Source organism: Lytechinus variegatus, chromosome 8, assembly GCF_018143015.1.
Source record: "Lytechinus variegatus isolate NC3 chromosome 8, Lvar_3.0, whole genome shotgun sequence".
NCBI classification, from domain to species: Eukaryota; Metazoa; Echinodermata; class Echinoidea; order Temnopleuroida; family Toxopneustidae; genus Lytechinus; species Lytechinus variegatus.
The window spans coordinates 8101252-8116922 of record NC_054747.1 but is presented as its reverse complement, the minus strand read 5'-3'; the positions used below and the strand labels follow the sequence as shown (position 1 = coordinate 8116922).

General features: G+C 37.3%; 1 protein-coding gene across 1 annotated transcript; it reads right to left on the bottom strand.

Moving 5' to 3' along the window:
• Window positions 1-5787: 5787 nt before the first annotated feature.
• On the bottom strand, window positions 5788-14332 carry LOC121420613 (protein capicua homolog). The gene is made up of 2 exons (XM_041615276.1): window positions 14206-14332; window positions 5788-7628 (listed from the first exon to the last, which is right to left on the bottom strand). Exon 2 carries the CDS (start codon window positions 7618-7620, stop codon window positions 5788-5790), a length of 1833 nt encoding a protein of 610 aa, XP_041471210.1. The 5' UTR covers window positions 7621-7628; window positions 14206-14332.
• Window positions 14333-15671: the final 1339 nt, after the last annotated feature.

Sequence of the window (15671 nt, the reverse complement as noted above, 5' to 3'; positions counted from 1 at the left end):
GACTGACAAAAATATTACATCATTCCACTATGCTTCATGTACAGTATATCCACAAAAAAGTCTCCATCTACATTGAGGCCAAAGTGGTAGGCCGACATAAAAAGATGGTATCAGGAAATTATTTCATGAAACATTAATGATTTTTCAATGACATTAGCTTCTGAAATCCATGGATCTGATTGGCTCAGAGCCAATCAATCACTAAAGATCGCAAACAACATGTTTCAAGAAACATGCCCTAGACCTGTACAGAGAACATGTGATGGCCACTTGGAAAGGGCACCTTAAACGCTCACATGGAAAATATATCTATAGTACAATGTAGATTACAACGAACAGGCCAAGTCTTCAGTCGCACTCAAGCATCATATGTCCTAATAATATACCCCTGGGTGGAGAGTGGCAAATGCAGGCAGACAACTTGACAAAGGAACACTGCTGTAGGATTTGAACCCCAGACCTTCAACATCAAATTTAAAGTGTTTAATAGCGGTACTTGTATCCTGATCAACTGACCTAACCTTGCCAATGCAAGGAGGGTGCCCCCCCCATCCAGAAAAAAAAATGCATGCACATTCAAATTTTAGGTAAAATATTTTGTCCTACACTATAGTATCTGAACTCTGAAGTGGAGGGAGGTTTTGATCAAAACTACAAGATGCCATGCCTTTATCATCAGCATTCGGCTGTGACTAATTTTCTAGTTCTTCCTCAAAATGTTTTTCCTCGTACTTTTATTTCAGACGTGATCGAAGAATATTTGTGTGTGTATACATACAGTATGTGACTATGGAGGGACACCATTCAAAGGAAATTCAAGTCCAGACAAGAGAGTTCGTATAAAACCACATAGACACCGTTCTCACTACCGTCCTAAAACTAGTTTACTGGTCACTAGTTTAGTGGAAACTTGTTTAACGTGTAGTGAGAACGATTAAAGCGATCTTGGAAGCGATCTTCCAAACCAGATCAGAAAAGCACCTCGCGATGTAGTTTTCAAGATTGTTTTGCCTTGTTTAACTGTTTTTTTTTTATAGCGTAAGTGAGGACACAACCAATCTTCGGGAAGCGATCTTTGCACATTTCCTTAAAAAAAAATCATTTTTAATATATTGGGCACAGATACACATTGAGTGCAGTCATTTCCCATAATTCAAAGTACACTAGGTATCTTCCCTGAAAATGATTTTCTTTTTCTTTTTTTTTTGCATGTAATATCCTGCCTAACTATATTCCAGAAGACTGCAAGGCAGTGTATGTATTTATGATTGGTGTTTTGGGGAGAAAAATAAAAACAAAGTCATCCAAGTGATTTTCCTGTAGAATATTTCAATGCAATGTACACAGAATATACCAAGTTTTAATGCTCGAAATCAATTTTTTCATTCCTTTGTTCTTGTGATGTCTACTACTTTTGAAAAGTTTCAAATAATGTTAAATTACTTGTAAATATTGTGATTGTACTGTATACATGTACATGTACATGTGATTGAATACTAAATAAAACACATAATTTCGTTTTATCCCATTTTCACTAGACTAATTCAAAGATTACATACTTTCTACCATGTACAGTACATACATACTTGTACATGTATATAAAATGATGAACAATGAATCATTTTGGTTTATTTGACATTTTAATGTAGGAGAATACATACTTTATGAATAATATGCACACTATACATGTACATACATGTAATGTAAATTTATGATACAATTATTCTGTTTTCTCACAGCCCAGAATTAGCAATCAAATCCATTACTGTTGTTTTTCTAGTCATGTTCACTTTTTCAACTTAATTACAATTTACATGTACAATGTACAAATCAAATCATTCTTTGTTTATACCATATTTACAAATCTACATGTATAAACTTATAATTATTCTTTGTTTATCAGGCTGTATGTACATGTATTATTATGAATTGTAAATGAAAACAAAGAAAAAAATAAATAAAATCAAATCAATTATTTTGCACCATTAAATCTGGTCAAAGCAGGTACCAGGGATGTATTGCAAAGAAAAACTTCTATACAGTGTACAGTCTGAGACTAGCATCGACCAAAGTTCTCTATTCAATTCTTTTTAATACCCTACTTTTCTTTTATCCAGCCCTTGAACTCAAACTAAAGTTTTCTGGAAACCAACGAAATGTCAAAATCCGGTTTGACAGAGACACGCTATTAGCCTCATCCAAAGGGTAGTGAATTCAACATTTTCATTGAGTTGGACCTATTTCTCCTCTCTACCATCCCTTTTCCATCTTCTTAAATAATTTTCCTGTCTCCTAAAAAAACATCTTCCTGCTCCGCCTGCCTGTGTCTACTCTCCCCCCCCCCCCCCTTTCTCTCTCTATTGTCATGTAACACGCCCCCCCCCCCTCCCATCTTTTTTACATCCCCTATACATGTAGATGCTATTTACCAGCCGCCATCCTCTTTTTCAATAGAAGCAAAACATTAATTTCCTGTTGCAAGGAGTTACTGCCAAAAAGCAGACATGATTTTCCAGCTTGGACTGTTTGTTGTGAAATGCGATTATAAAATGATCAAAATCAATGGATGGTGAATGTGAATGAACTTGGCAAGAGTTTTTTTTCCCCTCTCTCTCTCTCTTTAATAATAAAATAAGACACAAATTCAAACTCAACAAGTGCTGACTGCTTGATAATGTGCAACTGTAACGAGTACTATCATGAATACACAGTGAATATTTGATTGTTAAACAAGGTCATTTGCACATATACAGGACTAGGGATATCAAACGTATCACAGTCCAATTTGCAAACTGTTACGAAAACTAAAATAATCAAAGCTTAAAGTGATTGGTTAACATTGGTTTGACTTTTAAAAAATCTGAGCTAGAAGGTCACACTTGTCACCTCTGGAGAGTGTCTGTGATATGTTACAAAAATGAAGCCAAGAAAAAATTGCGTTCGAAAATAATTATTTAGTGCTTCAAAAATTGAAATATAAAGTGACCGGAAACACCATCTTAATTTCATCCCATACACTTACGTGTACTATTACAAAATCGGGGTTTGCCTTGTAGTTTTAGCTTTTCATTCTCAATAATGGTTGTTTTCAGGGTTTATTAGTTCTAATACATGCACTTGTACACATGTTTCATCTTGGTTTGATAATTTTTTAAATCAGCTGCTTACAAAGTTAAACAATACCTTTAATATCCTTTATTTTTTATGAGCACAAACAAACAGAGGCTCTTCAATTTAATTAAAAAGATCATTGTTCTTTATACTTTTGAATATTTACATGCATTTCAAACAATAATTGAATGAATGGGTATAAAATTATTAACCATTGTAGAATAACTACATGTATAAAATCACAAAATTTTAAAATGATATTGATGATACAGTACATGAAAACAAAGAAAAAAATAAATTAAAATCAAATCAATTATTTTGCACCATTAAATCTGGTTAAAGCAGGTACCAGGGAATGTGTTGCAAAGAAAAACTTCTATACAGTGTACAGTCTGATTTACGAGACTAGCACTGAATGATGAAGCATGGCCACTTGCGGGGGGGGGGCATTCCTGCCCCATCAAATATCTATTTTCTCCGCCAATGGGATTTTTTCATCTCTCCCCCCCCCCTGTTGAGACAGACCAAAAATCTTAATAAACAAAATTGCCATGCTTGCTTGGATGAAAATTAAATCTCAAAGAAAATTCTATTCAAAGGGGGTGTGATTTGAGAGCACTGAAATCACTATTCCAGAACTTATTAGGGGAGGGTCATATAACTCTACAGCTCTAATGGAATACATATCTCTCATCGACTAAAACTCGCATGCAGGGCATTTTATTTTATTTATCAGGCATATTAAATCCCAGACATGACTGTGCACTTTACAGAATTGTGAATGATGTTATCATTGCAGCAGTGCTCATATCATATCACTTTGAAAAATCTGCCTTCACAAGGTCCTTAAAATGTCAATTGAATAAAGTTTTAGCTTCCATTCAGGCAGTTTTCTATTAAAACATTTCTGATCAAAGTACATTGTTCAAATTAGGCTTGCCTTTTAATATAGAGAGTAGGACCAGGGCCACAAGTGAAATAAATCATTCACAGAGTATAGTGGGTGTTGTACATTTTCCATCCAGGAAATGACAAAAGTTTCAGAAAATTTTGCAGCTCACTCCAAGAAAAGTGCACGTACTGAAAAAGATCCTTTATAATACTACAACTCAAATTGTACAAAGCTGGTTTGTATTCAGCCCATTAATAGCGAAACTGAAGCTCCAAGTAGGGCAAGTTTAAAGCTTTTGTGCATTCATAAACTTTGGAAGCCAACAAATTATTTTAAAAATGTTTATGAAGTTGAACATGGAACTATAATTGATCATGTCTTGTTTTGAATAATACATGTACTGTAAATGTAGTTCTCACATTCATTCTTCAAGGGAACACTTAACGGGTACTGCCTATTACTGCCATATTGGATAAAATTTAACACTGGACATGTAGGAAGGTTATCTGGGTGTCTTTTCAGCACTTTGGGAGGCGAAATCGCCCTGAACCCCCAACCTCCCCCCCCCCCCATTTTTCTTTTTCCCTAAGATCATAAGACTTTCATGTTTGTTTCATATCAAAGGACAGGTCCATCCCAACAAAAAGTTGATTTGAAAAAAATAGAAAAATCCAACAAGCAAAACACTGAAAATTTCATCAAAATCGGATCTAAAATAAGAAAGTTATAACATTTTAAATTTTCACTTAATTTCACAAAACAGTTATATGCACATCCTGATCGGTATGCAAATTGACAGACTGGTGACGTCACCCACTCACTATTTCTTTTGTATTTTATTATATGAAATATTCTAATTTTTTCCTCCTTATCAAGTGAAACAAAGTTTTATTTCTCCCTGAACATGTGGAATTACCATTACTTTAACATTTTATGGTCAAGCTAGTGAAGCTACAGTGTAAGTTGGTCCTTATCAAATCTGTAAAAATTAAAATATTGTATTATTCAAACAATAAAAAACAAAAGAAAGAGTGAGTGATGGACATCATCGACTCTCTCATTTGCATATCGCTGAGTTGTGCATTGAACTGTTTTGTGAAAAATAAGCAAAAATTTAAATTAAAATGTCATAACGTTCTTATTTTACATCCGATTTCGATAAAATTTGCAGCGTTATGTTTGTTTGATTTTTCTCAATCGATTCAAATCAACAATTTTCTGGGGTGGACTTGGCCTTTAAAGGGATTTTTTTTCAATCCAAATACTGAATACGATATTAACAGACTAATCATTGTTAGGCAGCTCACCATGCTCAGGCTGATTAGCCAGAGAGGCAAAAGATATTCATGAAGATTAAATAATAAATAATTTATGCCAGATGCTATATCGTTTGTATTACAGCTACATGTACATGTAGTACAGTATGCTGTGATTTTCATATTTCAAATTAAAAGTGTAAATCAGTTTGGCCTTCTTCATTGTTCTATTACTTGCTGCATACTCTGTGCAAGTATCAATCCACGAAGAAAACCCGGAAATACCAAGATATTAGTTACCAAAAATCGTGAGCCAAGCCAAAGAAATATGATCGTGCAGGAGCACAAGGAGGGAATCCCCTATTTTTAAGATATTGAAACAAACAAATTGATGTGCTTGAATTAAACCTATAAAACCCTTTCCCTTCAAAAATAAAAAAAAAAAATCTTTACTCTCACCTAAAAGAAATATCATACCTGTAGCCAAAAGTGCCACAGACTTTTAGCCAGTGGGAGTTAGAAATCACATCAACATTTCAGACAAATCCATTGCACACATATTCCATGCATGGGATGATTTGCTAGTGATTTTTCAGGGATTTTCTGTGAGGTGCAAATTGGGTGCAGGAATAGATAATTAGCCATCTTACCTGTGCGGACAGTCCTGGCACTTGAACACCTTGAGTCACTGTCCCAGTCTTGCTCCTGGCCAGAAGATGCTTCCCCAGTCAGGTCCTTACCCTGCATGGAAAGATGTCGAGAGCAGTAACCGCGTCTCTGGGACTCCTTGTTGCATCCTTCCCTGGAGCACAGTCTTCGCCACTGCTTACCGTTGAACTTCTTGCGGACTCCATTGGCGTTGCAGATGACTTCCCCCTTCTTGTACTTTGGTGGAGGAGTCAGGGAATGGGTGCTACCAATGGAGATAGTTGATGCGTTACTGGCACTGCTGATGTGTCTCTTGCGGTTCGAATAGCTGGTAGGTAATCGAGCCAGGCTGCTCTCAAATGGAGAGTAGAGAGAACCAGGGGTGGATGTGCCAGTTGTTCCTGGAGTAAGTGTTGGTCGTCCACGGAATTCCAGGGGCCTATCAAAGTTCTTGAGCTCGTCATCTGACCCAATATCCTCCAGAGGCAACTGAACTCTCCTTTCACCACTCATGTGCCTGTCACGGAAAAAGACATTCCTGTCTTGGACAAGTCGATCCGAAAGTGTCTTCTGTTCTGGAGGTGTTACTTTATGCAAGTCAAAGTGCAGATTAGGCAGTGGAATAGATTCATTCTTGGATTCAAAGGGACTGTATGTCAGCTGTCTGGCAATTGCACCAGGAGTTTGAACAGATCCAGAGGGAGGGTTCTGCCACGGAGGTCGTAACATCCTCAGCTTCCAAAGAGGGACTGTCATGTCTTCAGAGCTGCTACTCGAGCCTTCTCGTATCTGAGAAGCCATTATGATTTGATATATGGAGTTTGGTCTCATTTCCCTGACAAAGGCCTCAAAATACTGTCCTTTGCCATCTCTCTGGACACATACTTTGGACCCTATACTGAGTGTGTTAACTGGAGGCACTTTATCACTGACAATACAAATCTGATCCGAGTCCATCACATCATTAAACATAGTTAGGTCCTGGTCCCCTTCAAACAACACACCAATGCTCTTCTTTTTGACAAGTTTGATCATTCCAGGAGAAAAAGCTTCACCCCTTCTCGCCAGTACCCTCTGGCCTTCCAATTCTTTGGCATCAACAGCTAGCTTCTTCTGGGGTGTAGCAGACTCTGGGAACTCTCCCGGCCTCTTCACACCAGTTCTTAAAGGAGTCAAGGCAGATACCGGCTCATTCATTGACTCTGACTGCATGGCTTCATCATCCCCAGAGAGGGCGCTGTCCGTTTCTTCATCATCTTCACTATCCTGGACCACTTCAGCCGTACTCTTACATGTAACTTCACTAACCGTTTGCGCCATTTGCCGTGATTCTGTAGTCCTGGCACTCACAATATCACTAACAACCAACCTCTTTGACACCACTTCTTTCCCTTTTGGCAGTTCTTGGACCTCCCCTACAGGAGATGATTCTGTGCTTGTCTCTCTCATCGGGGTTTCAAGGGAACCAGGCCTTGGTGTACTTGCTCCTGACGATGACGGCTCACTGGTCCCCGAATCACTGGAAACTGCAGTTCTGCTTCCATTCCTGTTGGCATTCCGTAACTTTTTGTGCCTCACAAAGTCATCTGTTGCATCTTCATCTTTGGAGAACTTTGTTCTTCTGGTCCTTCCTGAGTTGGAGTCTGGAGTTGCCGGGGTTGCTGGCGATTCCGATTTTTTGTTCCGCCTGCTTCTATCTTTCTTCCCATTCATCTTGTGATCTGTAAGAAAATTACACACAAAAGAAAAATGATTTAGAAGGTCATTTGCTCAGTCCTGGGACCCGATGCACAAAAATTACCATTACGGTAACTTGTCTGGAATCCTTGATTTTGATTGGTTGGTGATCAGCGTTACCATGGTAGACCATCGGATGGCAAAGTTACCATAATAGCACCTTTTGTGCAATGGGGCCCTAGAGTTAAGGTTTACCCAAAGCCCTCTTCATAAGGTAAAATTATGCAAACAAAAAATTGACAAATTTTGACTTAAACAGAATCAATAGTGTCCGATTCTTCTTTAATTCTTTATCCTAATTGCCAAACAATCTACACTCATTTAATACTCTATTATTAAAGCATGGAAGTTGTTTTGTCTCCCCCACCCCCCCTCTTCTCTCTCGTTTTGTCTCCCTGTCTCTTTGTCACTCTCTCTTACATGGATCTATCTCTAAATCTCTTGATTTATCATTCTCTCTCTCTCTCTCTCTATATTTGTCAGAACTTTTTTTATCTCTTTGTTCACACCTCAAAATTTGTCTCGCTCACTCTCACCCTCTCTCTCTCTCTCTCTGCCCTTGTCTCTTTCACACACCCTCCAAATTATCTTCCTTGCTCTCTTTCTCTCTCTCTCTCTTTCTTTCCTTTTAGTAATATGGTCAACTGATGGTGGGTGTACTGTATATGACTCACTTCCACAGGCTTACATGCAAAGAGCCCTGGACTAACATCCATTCAACATTGCGACACAACCCACACAACCACATCGTTATCACGAAACCAAGAACAAAAAGTTCATGTTGGCAAACATCATCAATATTTATATTATCTATCCAGAAGCAAAAGAGGCATTCTGAAAGCTACATGAAGTGTTAAAAACACCTTTAAAACATTTTATACCATACGGTATACATGTATGTACACTTCATTTTTACACTAGAACAAAGTTTTGTTACTCATTGAAAGGTGTTTTATTTGTTTTGAGGATTTGTTCAATATTTTGGGGGCTGTATAAAAAGTTTTCACTTCATAAAAAAGGAGAACCGTAGCTAAATGTGTCATACAAAACATGGACTGGACTATTATGAACAGGTACATGTATAAAATTAAAGATTTTACAGATCAACTTTAGAACAGAATGGTATTGGCATTGCTATACATTGCACTTTCTGCATAGCCCATCATTTTTACCTAAATTGGAAAATTGACTCAGGCCAAGTTGAAAGTACTGTAGCTGTAATATTGAAAAAAAGTTCTAATCATAATTTATCTATTGGTTTTTATATTGCTGGATTGTGAGTCACAATGAACTATAGATAGCTTCCTGATCTTTAATCAGTAATTATGATGTCTATCATAAAAACCTTGAAAAGTTTGAAGTTCTTTTATTCCTGTAATTTTGTCATCAGATAATTTTTGTTTCAATTTATCTGTATGGCTCTGTTGTACAAGTATAGAGCAATATATCTTTGCTTTGAAATATTTGGATTGAAAATGAGAATCACAAATAAGCAATCCAATTGCAGCATATTGGTAGCTTGCCGTACACTTCTAGCCTACAAGTTTATAAAGAAACCTGAACTTGCAATCACAGGATCTTGCTCAACAAAAATAATTACCGGATGAGGGCACATACTTTAAAAGATACAATTTATTCTGACTGAAAATCAAGCAACAACTGATCCATGTATTTATCTTATTATGATGCCATCATGATGCCATTTTTTTACAATCAAAACAGAAACAGACTACTTCCATGTTGCATACCTTATGAAAGTTTGAAACATTTCATGTAAAACATATTTCATGTAAACTTCTGCTGTTGATCTGTACAATGTGGAGATAGCTCTCCAGGCTGTTAGTCTGCAGTCACAGACCCTGATTGAAACTTTGATCAACAAGTGAGCCTTTGCAATGGACTAGCACATTTTAAATTTTATGTTTCAATTTCAGAACCCTTAAACTCAAGCAAAGGGTTTAGACAGCAGACTGACTTCAGGTGCTACATGTAGCTTGCCTGGACACAATATACTTTCTCCACTCCTTGAGGAACATTCCTGCAGTCGTTCCCAAACTCAAAGGCATCCTGTACATTGGCTTTTGCATAATGGGTACCTGGGGGCCGTTTATAAAAAGTTGTTCATATACATATAAAGAACAACTGGTGATCCTTTCTTGTGGTAAATGGTAAACACCAAAACGTTCGTTGGTGATTATTTAGCGCGTAAGAAAGGTTCACCAGTTGTTCTTAAAGTCTCTCTTAACTTCCAAACAGCTTTATGACACACCAACCTGGATGAAGAGTAAAAGTGGAGAGAAATTGTCTTGCCAATGGACACAAGTGCCGCAGAGGGACTTGAACCCCGGGATGGGCAGTAAAATATATTGCTGTTCACATGCGTGACCATATTATTTCCAAACACCCCCTAAACGTGTTTTTCTCTGTGTGAGAAATAACCCCTTTATAAACGAGTTTTTGCGGGCTTTATTCACACAGTATGGCCCCTAAACATACACAGAAAATATTACTTTTTACTATTTTTTGCCTTTTCTTCTCTTTCTTTTGTTTCTTTAAATATTTCTTTCTTTGTCATGAACATTTTTTTTGGGGGGGGTCCTGTACCCCCAAGTCCCCCCCCCCCCATCTCTCTACACCACTTGACTTGAGCCATATGTAGAGTATGTTCGTGGGAACAAGCCTTATTCTGAGTGGAACTACCCAAAATCAAAACTGGGAGATCTGGACCAAAGCAAAGGCAAGAAAAAACAGATCTAAACCAGTTCATGCTACTTAGGCTTGACGGGTGACGAGTGTGAAATGGAAACGTTGTCATTATGTGTGATGTTATAGATTCCAGTGTGAACGTATCACGAGTGACCTGCTAATGACCCAAGCTGCTTTATTATTGGCAAATCCTGTTGGAGATAGTTGCCCAAAACAAAGAAATAACACTTCCCAAAATAAGACCATCCATGGCTGGATGACAAGGTTTTAAATGCCGACACTGCTGTTGTGTTGTTACAGGGAAAAACCAATGGACCATTATTAGTAAAAGGCATGTATTTTACCGGTAGTTTATTTGTGTGATGAAAGTACTTGAGAGCAAAATTATATGGGCTTTTGGTAGATTTAACAGGTCTACAGGTATATATGCGAGTTCACTTCCATCACAATTTTTCACTGGATCTGTGAAGTCCAATATTGTACACCATACAAGAATGGGATTTTTCTTAAAGTCTTATTGTCTGAGGTACATTAAGAATGTAAACATAGAACCACTTTAATTTCATTTACATTATTATTTTAATACAAAAAAAATGTGTTGCATTACAGAAGCAATATTATGATACATGTATATCTATAATACCACTACAGTATAAAGCATTTTTAATGCACACTTTAGGCAATACCGACCATATCACACACATATTTTGCTATTTACAAAAATGCAATTATTTATTATTAATACCATGGTCACATTTGCTCTACGGCGGCCGTACAGCGAGTCGAAAACAGCCGTTTTATTCATTTCTATTCATACCACCTATATTTAACTGGTACAAAAATGTTAAAACGGCTGTTTTTGACTCGCCGTACGGCCGCCGTAGAACAAATGTGACCATGGTATAACTGTTGTTGTGGGTTACCAAATATTTGTATAATTGTATAAAATCCATGAATTACTTTTTTGATATTCTAGTCATCAAATTATAGTGAAATGCCATTCCTAGCCTTCATGAGAATAATTGTTGAATAGTGATAGTTTAAATTCACTGTTTTTTAGCTTTGTTCTCAAACATTTATAACCCATGCCTTCGATATAAAAGCCGATCAAGTTTTGCAACAGGATCCCTATTAAAGAGAAATGCCAGTAATTGCAGTAAACACTGATTTCATGAGAAAGTCTGTAAAACCAGGCTTAATTGTCAGAATATCATCGAGGATCTAGATCTGGTTCAGTTACATGAACAGAACTTTGTGAAATCTTGAAATCTACGCTGAAAAATGTTCACACTGGAGATCACCAACGCAGATAGGCACACGTGGGACAGTGTATTATTATTGCTGGAATAAAGACCCGACGGAAGTGACCGAATCCGCGCTTATTTTGCTTATTTCTCAGCAATTACACAATTTCTTCCAGAATCCTTTGGCACATATTTTTTATTCATACAGACACTTGGGTGGTCATTATATTAGATTCTGTAAAAAGTCATTTTGTGATCGTTACCAAAACTGGAATTTATCTTTAAAAGTCCTCATGTTTGAACTTCACAAGATAGTCAGGGCCTTTTCACATGTGAATCTTTCATCAACATTGTAATAATGATTACGATTGTAATCATGACTGTGATTAGCGTTCCTGATTCTAATTATGTTCTAGTTTGGTTTAATTCACAACGACACAAGCTAAATATTCGTCATTGCCTTATTTTTCCCTGGAATCATCATTCAAATTACCATTTTCGTTTACCGTGTAAAAGGGCGGTCAGACATTCTGTGGACAATAAATAGTGAGTACTGTTCACTATTTACATACTTTTGAAAGTTTTCTTCAGTTCAGTACAGAGGGGCAAGTTTCAACATGTTCTAGATTACTCAAAAAAAGGCCTATACATCCTCTAAGAACAAATAAAAACCAAAGTGGGTAGTAGTAGTATTGTGCATCAAATCAATCAATTGAAGTATGTTGACACTCCAGTGATCAGCTTTTATCATGCTGAACACCTACTGTCATGGACAGTTGGAATGAATTCATAATATATCAAAATTAGTATAACAGAAATGGGTCACTCAATCTTGCATAAAAATTGTGTTTTAAATTTAAAATTGGTTTTGGCTTAACTTTTTATGAGCTGTACTGGTAGTTGCTTGAACTTTCTTTTGGTGCAGATATGCATAAACTTGTAAGTTATACACAATCACACCCATTCACATCTAGTCTGCAGGCACAGACGCTTGTTTTTCACAATTTGCACAGTTGCATAATACAGTGTCTGAAGTAGGGAGACTAGATTCATTGGCCCGAATTCACAAAGGTGGTTTTGAAAACCCACGGTTGAGTCCATGTTTTATGCAGATTTCCTGTATAAATTACGCTTAATTTAGTGCGTATCTGGCACGTGTATAAAAAATGGCCAATTCCGAAGCGCACTTTTGTCACAGGGCGCCAAATTGACGCCTGTTACCATGGTTAGATACGCTATTTTATTCATAAGTCCACCGTTTTTATTCATGAGTCCACTCTTCAAACAGTGGACTCGTGAATAAAATAGTGTACAGTATATCTAACCATGGTAACAGGCGTCAATTTGGCGCAGACAAAACTGTGCATCGGAATTTGCCAATTTTTACACACGCGCCAGATACGCGCTAAATTAAGCGTTATACAGGAAATCTGCATAAACCATGGACTCAACCGTGGGTTTTCAAAACCACCTTTGTGAATTCGGGCCATTATGTAAAGTGGCTGGCTCTATCACTACCATGTATACACAAACAGAGTTTGGAGTGTAGTCTTCTCTCTAGACATGGTATTGTTGGTTTAAGTGTCAAATATAAGTCTGTGCTTGCAAACTAATTCACACCAGTGCCGTTTTGTGCCGTATACAGCGAATCGAAATGTATTTAAGGGGTCCCCTACACCACTTTTATGTCTCTCTGGTTTGTACCTTTTTTAATTGCTACGCATCGTCGTAATTAAAAAAAAATACAAAGTTTCCAGACCGTTTCGCTGCTGTTGATTTCGTCAGTGCCGACGACAGCTTTCCACTCCCATAGAATAACTTTTTAAATATAAAACACTCACACATGAAAGCGAGGTTAACAAATTGCATGCTAATAACGACAAGAGAGGGGCCCATTTTTCGGATCTGAATTATTAGCGTTATGTTTATTGACAAATATAGACCAAACACCACGGTGGCAAGGCCTAGATCAACTCTTCATCAACTTTAAAAACATTCACCTGCAAAATTACGTTTCTTATAAAGGCAAATTCAAAGTAAACACAATCGATCAATAATTTTTGTCTTTTAAAGGTCGCTAACTTAGACTGTTTGACTCGCAACCAAACAACTTTTGAGTCGGTTTGTCACGTACGACGATTGTGATTAATAGTGAATCGTGTTCTAAAGTCATCTAACGTTAGTTTTATCAGTTTGATACAGGGCCTACGGTACCGGAATTGTAATAATTCTAGTAAAACTCAAGTCATGCACAATCATCTTCATAATTTTCATACTGTAAAAATACTTTTCACATAGCCAGGCATAGGCCCATTTGAACTGTGTGCAATTCTGCAGTGGATCTCATCGATTGGCAGAGTACTACAGTAGTACTACGGCAGTGCACTAGCCTACGAATACGATTTATACGCAGTATCAGCTCGCCGAGCTATCAGCTGGGCGGCGATTTGTACACGCGAGCTGTACGTGAGTACCGGCGTAGTAACTATCGAACACTGCACTACACCAACATACTTGCAAACAAACGGCTTAAACTTCATCTTAATAAAACAAATTTAAAGTTCTATCAATAAGCTATGAATCTTGATATATTATTCTTACGTTAAATTACCTTTTCGGAAGAATTCGGGCTCGAAAAAGTGAGGAAATCCAACGTAATCTGTGATCCAATATTGCGAGTTCTCCACAGACCCCTTACTCTAAAAATGGTGAATGAGAGCGAAGGTTTCGGCTTAGTGTGTTGTGATTGGTCAAAATTTTCTAATGAATATTCATCACTACTGTCATTGGTGGATCGTTGATATATTTCATCATGATTATTCATGTTCAGTTACGACACAAACATGATTTGCATAACTACTTATTATTGTCGTGTCCTTTAAATCCCACCGTCATGAATAAATTACCCTCCCGCAGAGTAGTGTAAAGACAATCGCTTATTCGCTTATCCAGTGGAATTCTTTGCATTTAACTGCAATTTTTTTCTGACATGCTTTTTTGTCTTAAAACCCTAGCTTCATTCTGTTGAGTGTCATTTCATACACCCTGGTAATTATACCACAACCAATACAAAGAGAATATATATCAGTACTACGTAAAGGGGAGCGGTAAAGTTACATTGGTCGAGTAAAAATAGAATGTGTTGCCTAGTGTCTGCGCACGCCGAAATCCTCGCAGGTAATTTTACTACAATGAGCTAAATAGCCAATGGGCGAAGCGATATTCTGATTAGCAACGTAGAGACTCCGCCTCTTTGGCATACTAATGAGTTCATTCGACCAATCACGGTGGATCTGAGTGACATCACAAGCATCGTGCCATGTTGTTTTGCAGTGGCAAGCGAAAGAGTTCAACCGGGGATCTTTGTGTTGTGAGCTTGTATTCTAATGAATGGTGATTATATTGCCTATTTTTTTCTCTCCCGCGCTCTACTTCTGTTGCAACTCCAAGCTGAGTGTGTATACTAGTATGTCTGGAACGAATGAAAGAAATAAACAAAATAAAAAGAACAAAAGCACCCAGGTCTTTTCTCGTCGGTTCGATATGTGATCAATGGCCGACTGGTTCGCTATATCCAGGTGTGGTCAACTAGTTTTAGCTGAATAATCCAGGTGGATTACATTTTATATTTTCGGTTCAAGACCTGATGCAAACAAATTCTTAAACGAGGCCCTAGAGAACAAACCCTTAACAGCATACCCTACTATTAAGCCTTTATAAGTTTGTAATAAACAATTTTCAAAGCTTAAGAAATACAAATTCTTTTTAGCCAGTGGTGGAGGCACAAACAATGTGTTTTTATGGAAAATGTCATGTTTAGGGGTGGTTGCCTGTCATTTTTTTTTCCTGGTACAAAATAACGTCCATATTTGTATTTTGCAGTGATAACCCGTAGAGGTAGAGAAACCTCTGTAATAACATTCTTTTTTTTTCTTGTCAAATTTTCCTGGAACAAAATGCCCCCCATTTTGTAGTGAGAACTTTTTTACACTTGTCAAAGTTTTCCCGCACACAAATGCCCCATCACCCCTTTTGGAATATCCTGGATCCGCACCTGTTGTTGGCATCTACTAGTAG

Bases quoted from the DNA above. Each gene is read 5' to 3' on its own strand.
- LOC121420613 (XM_041615276.1), bottom strand. From the start codon at position 7,620: ATGAATGGGAAGAAAGATAGAAGCAGGCGGAACAAAAAATCGGAATCG.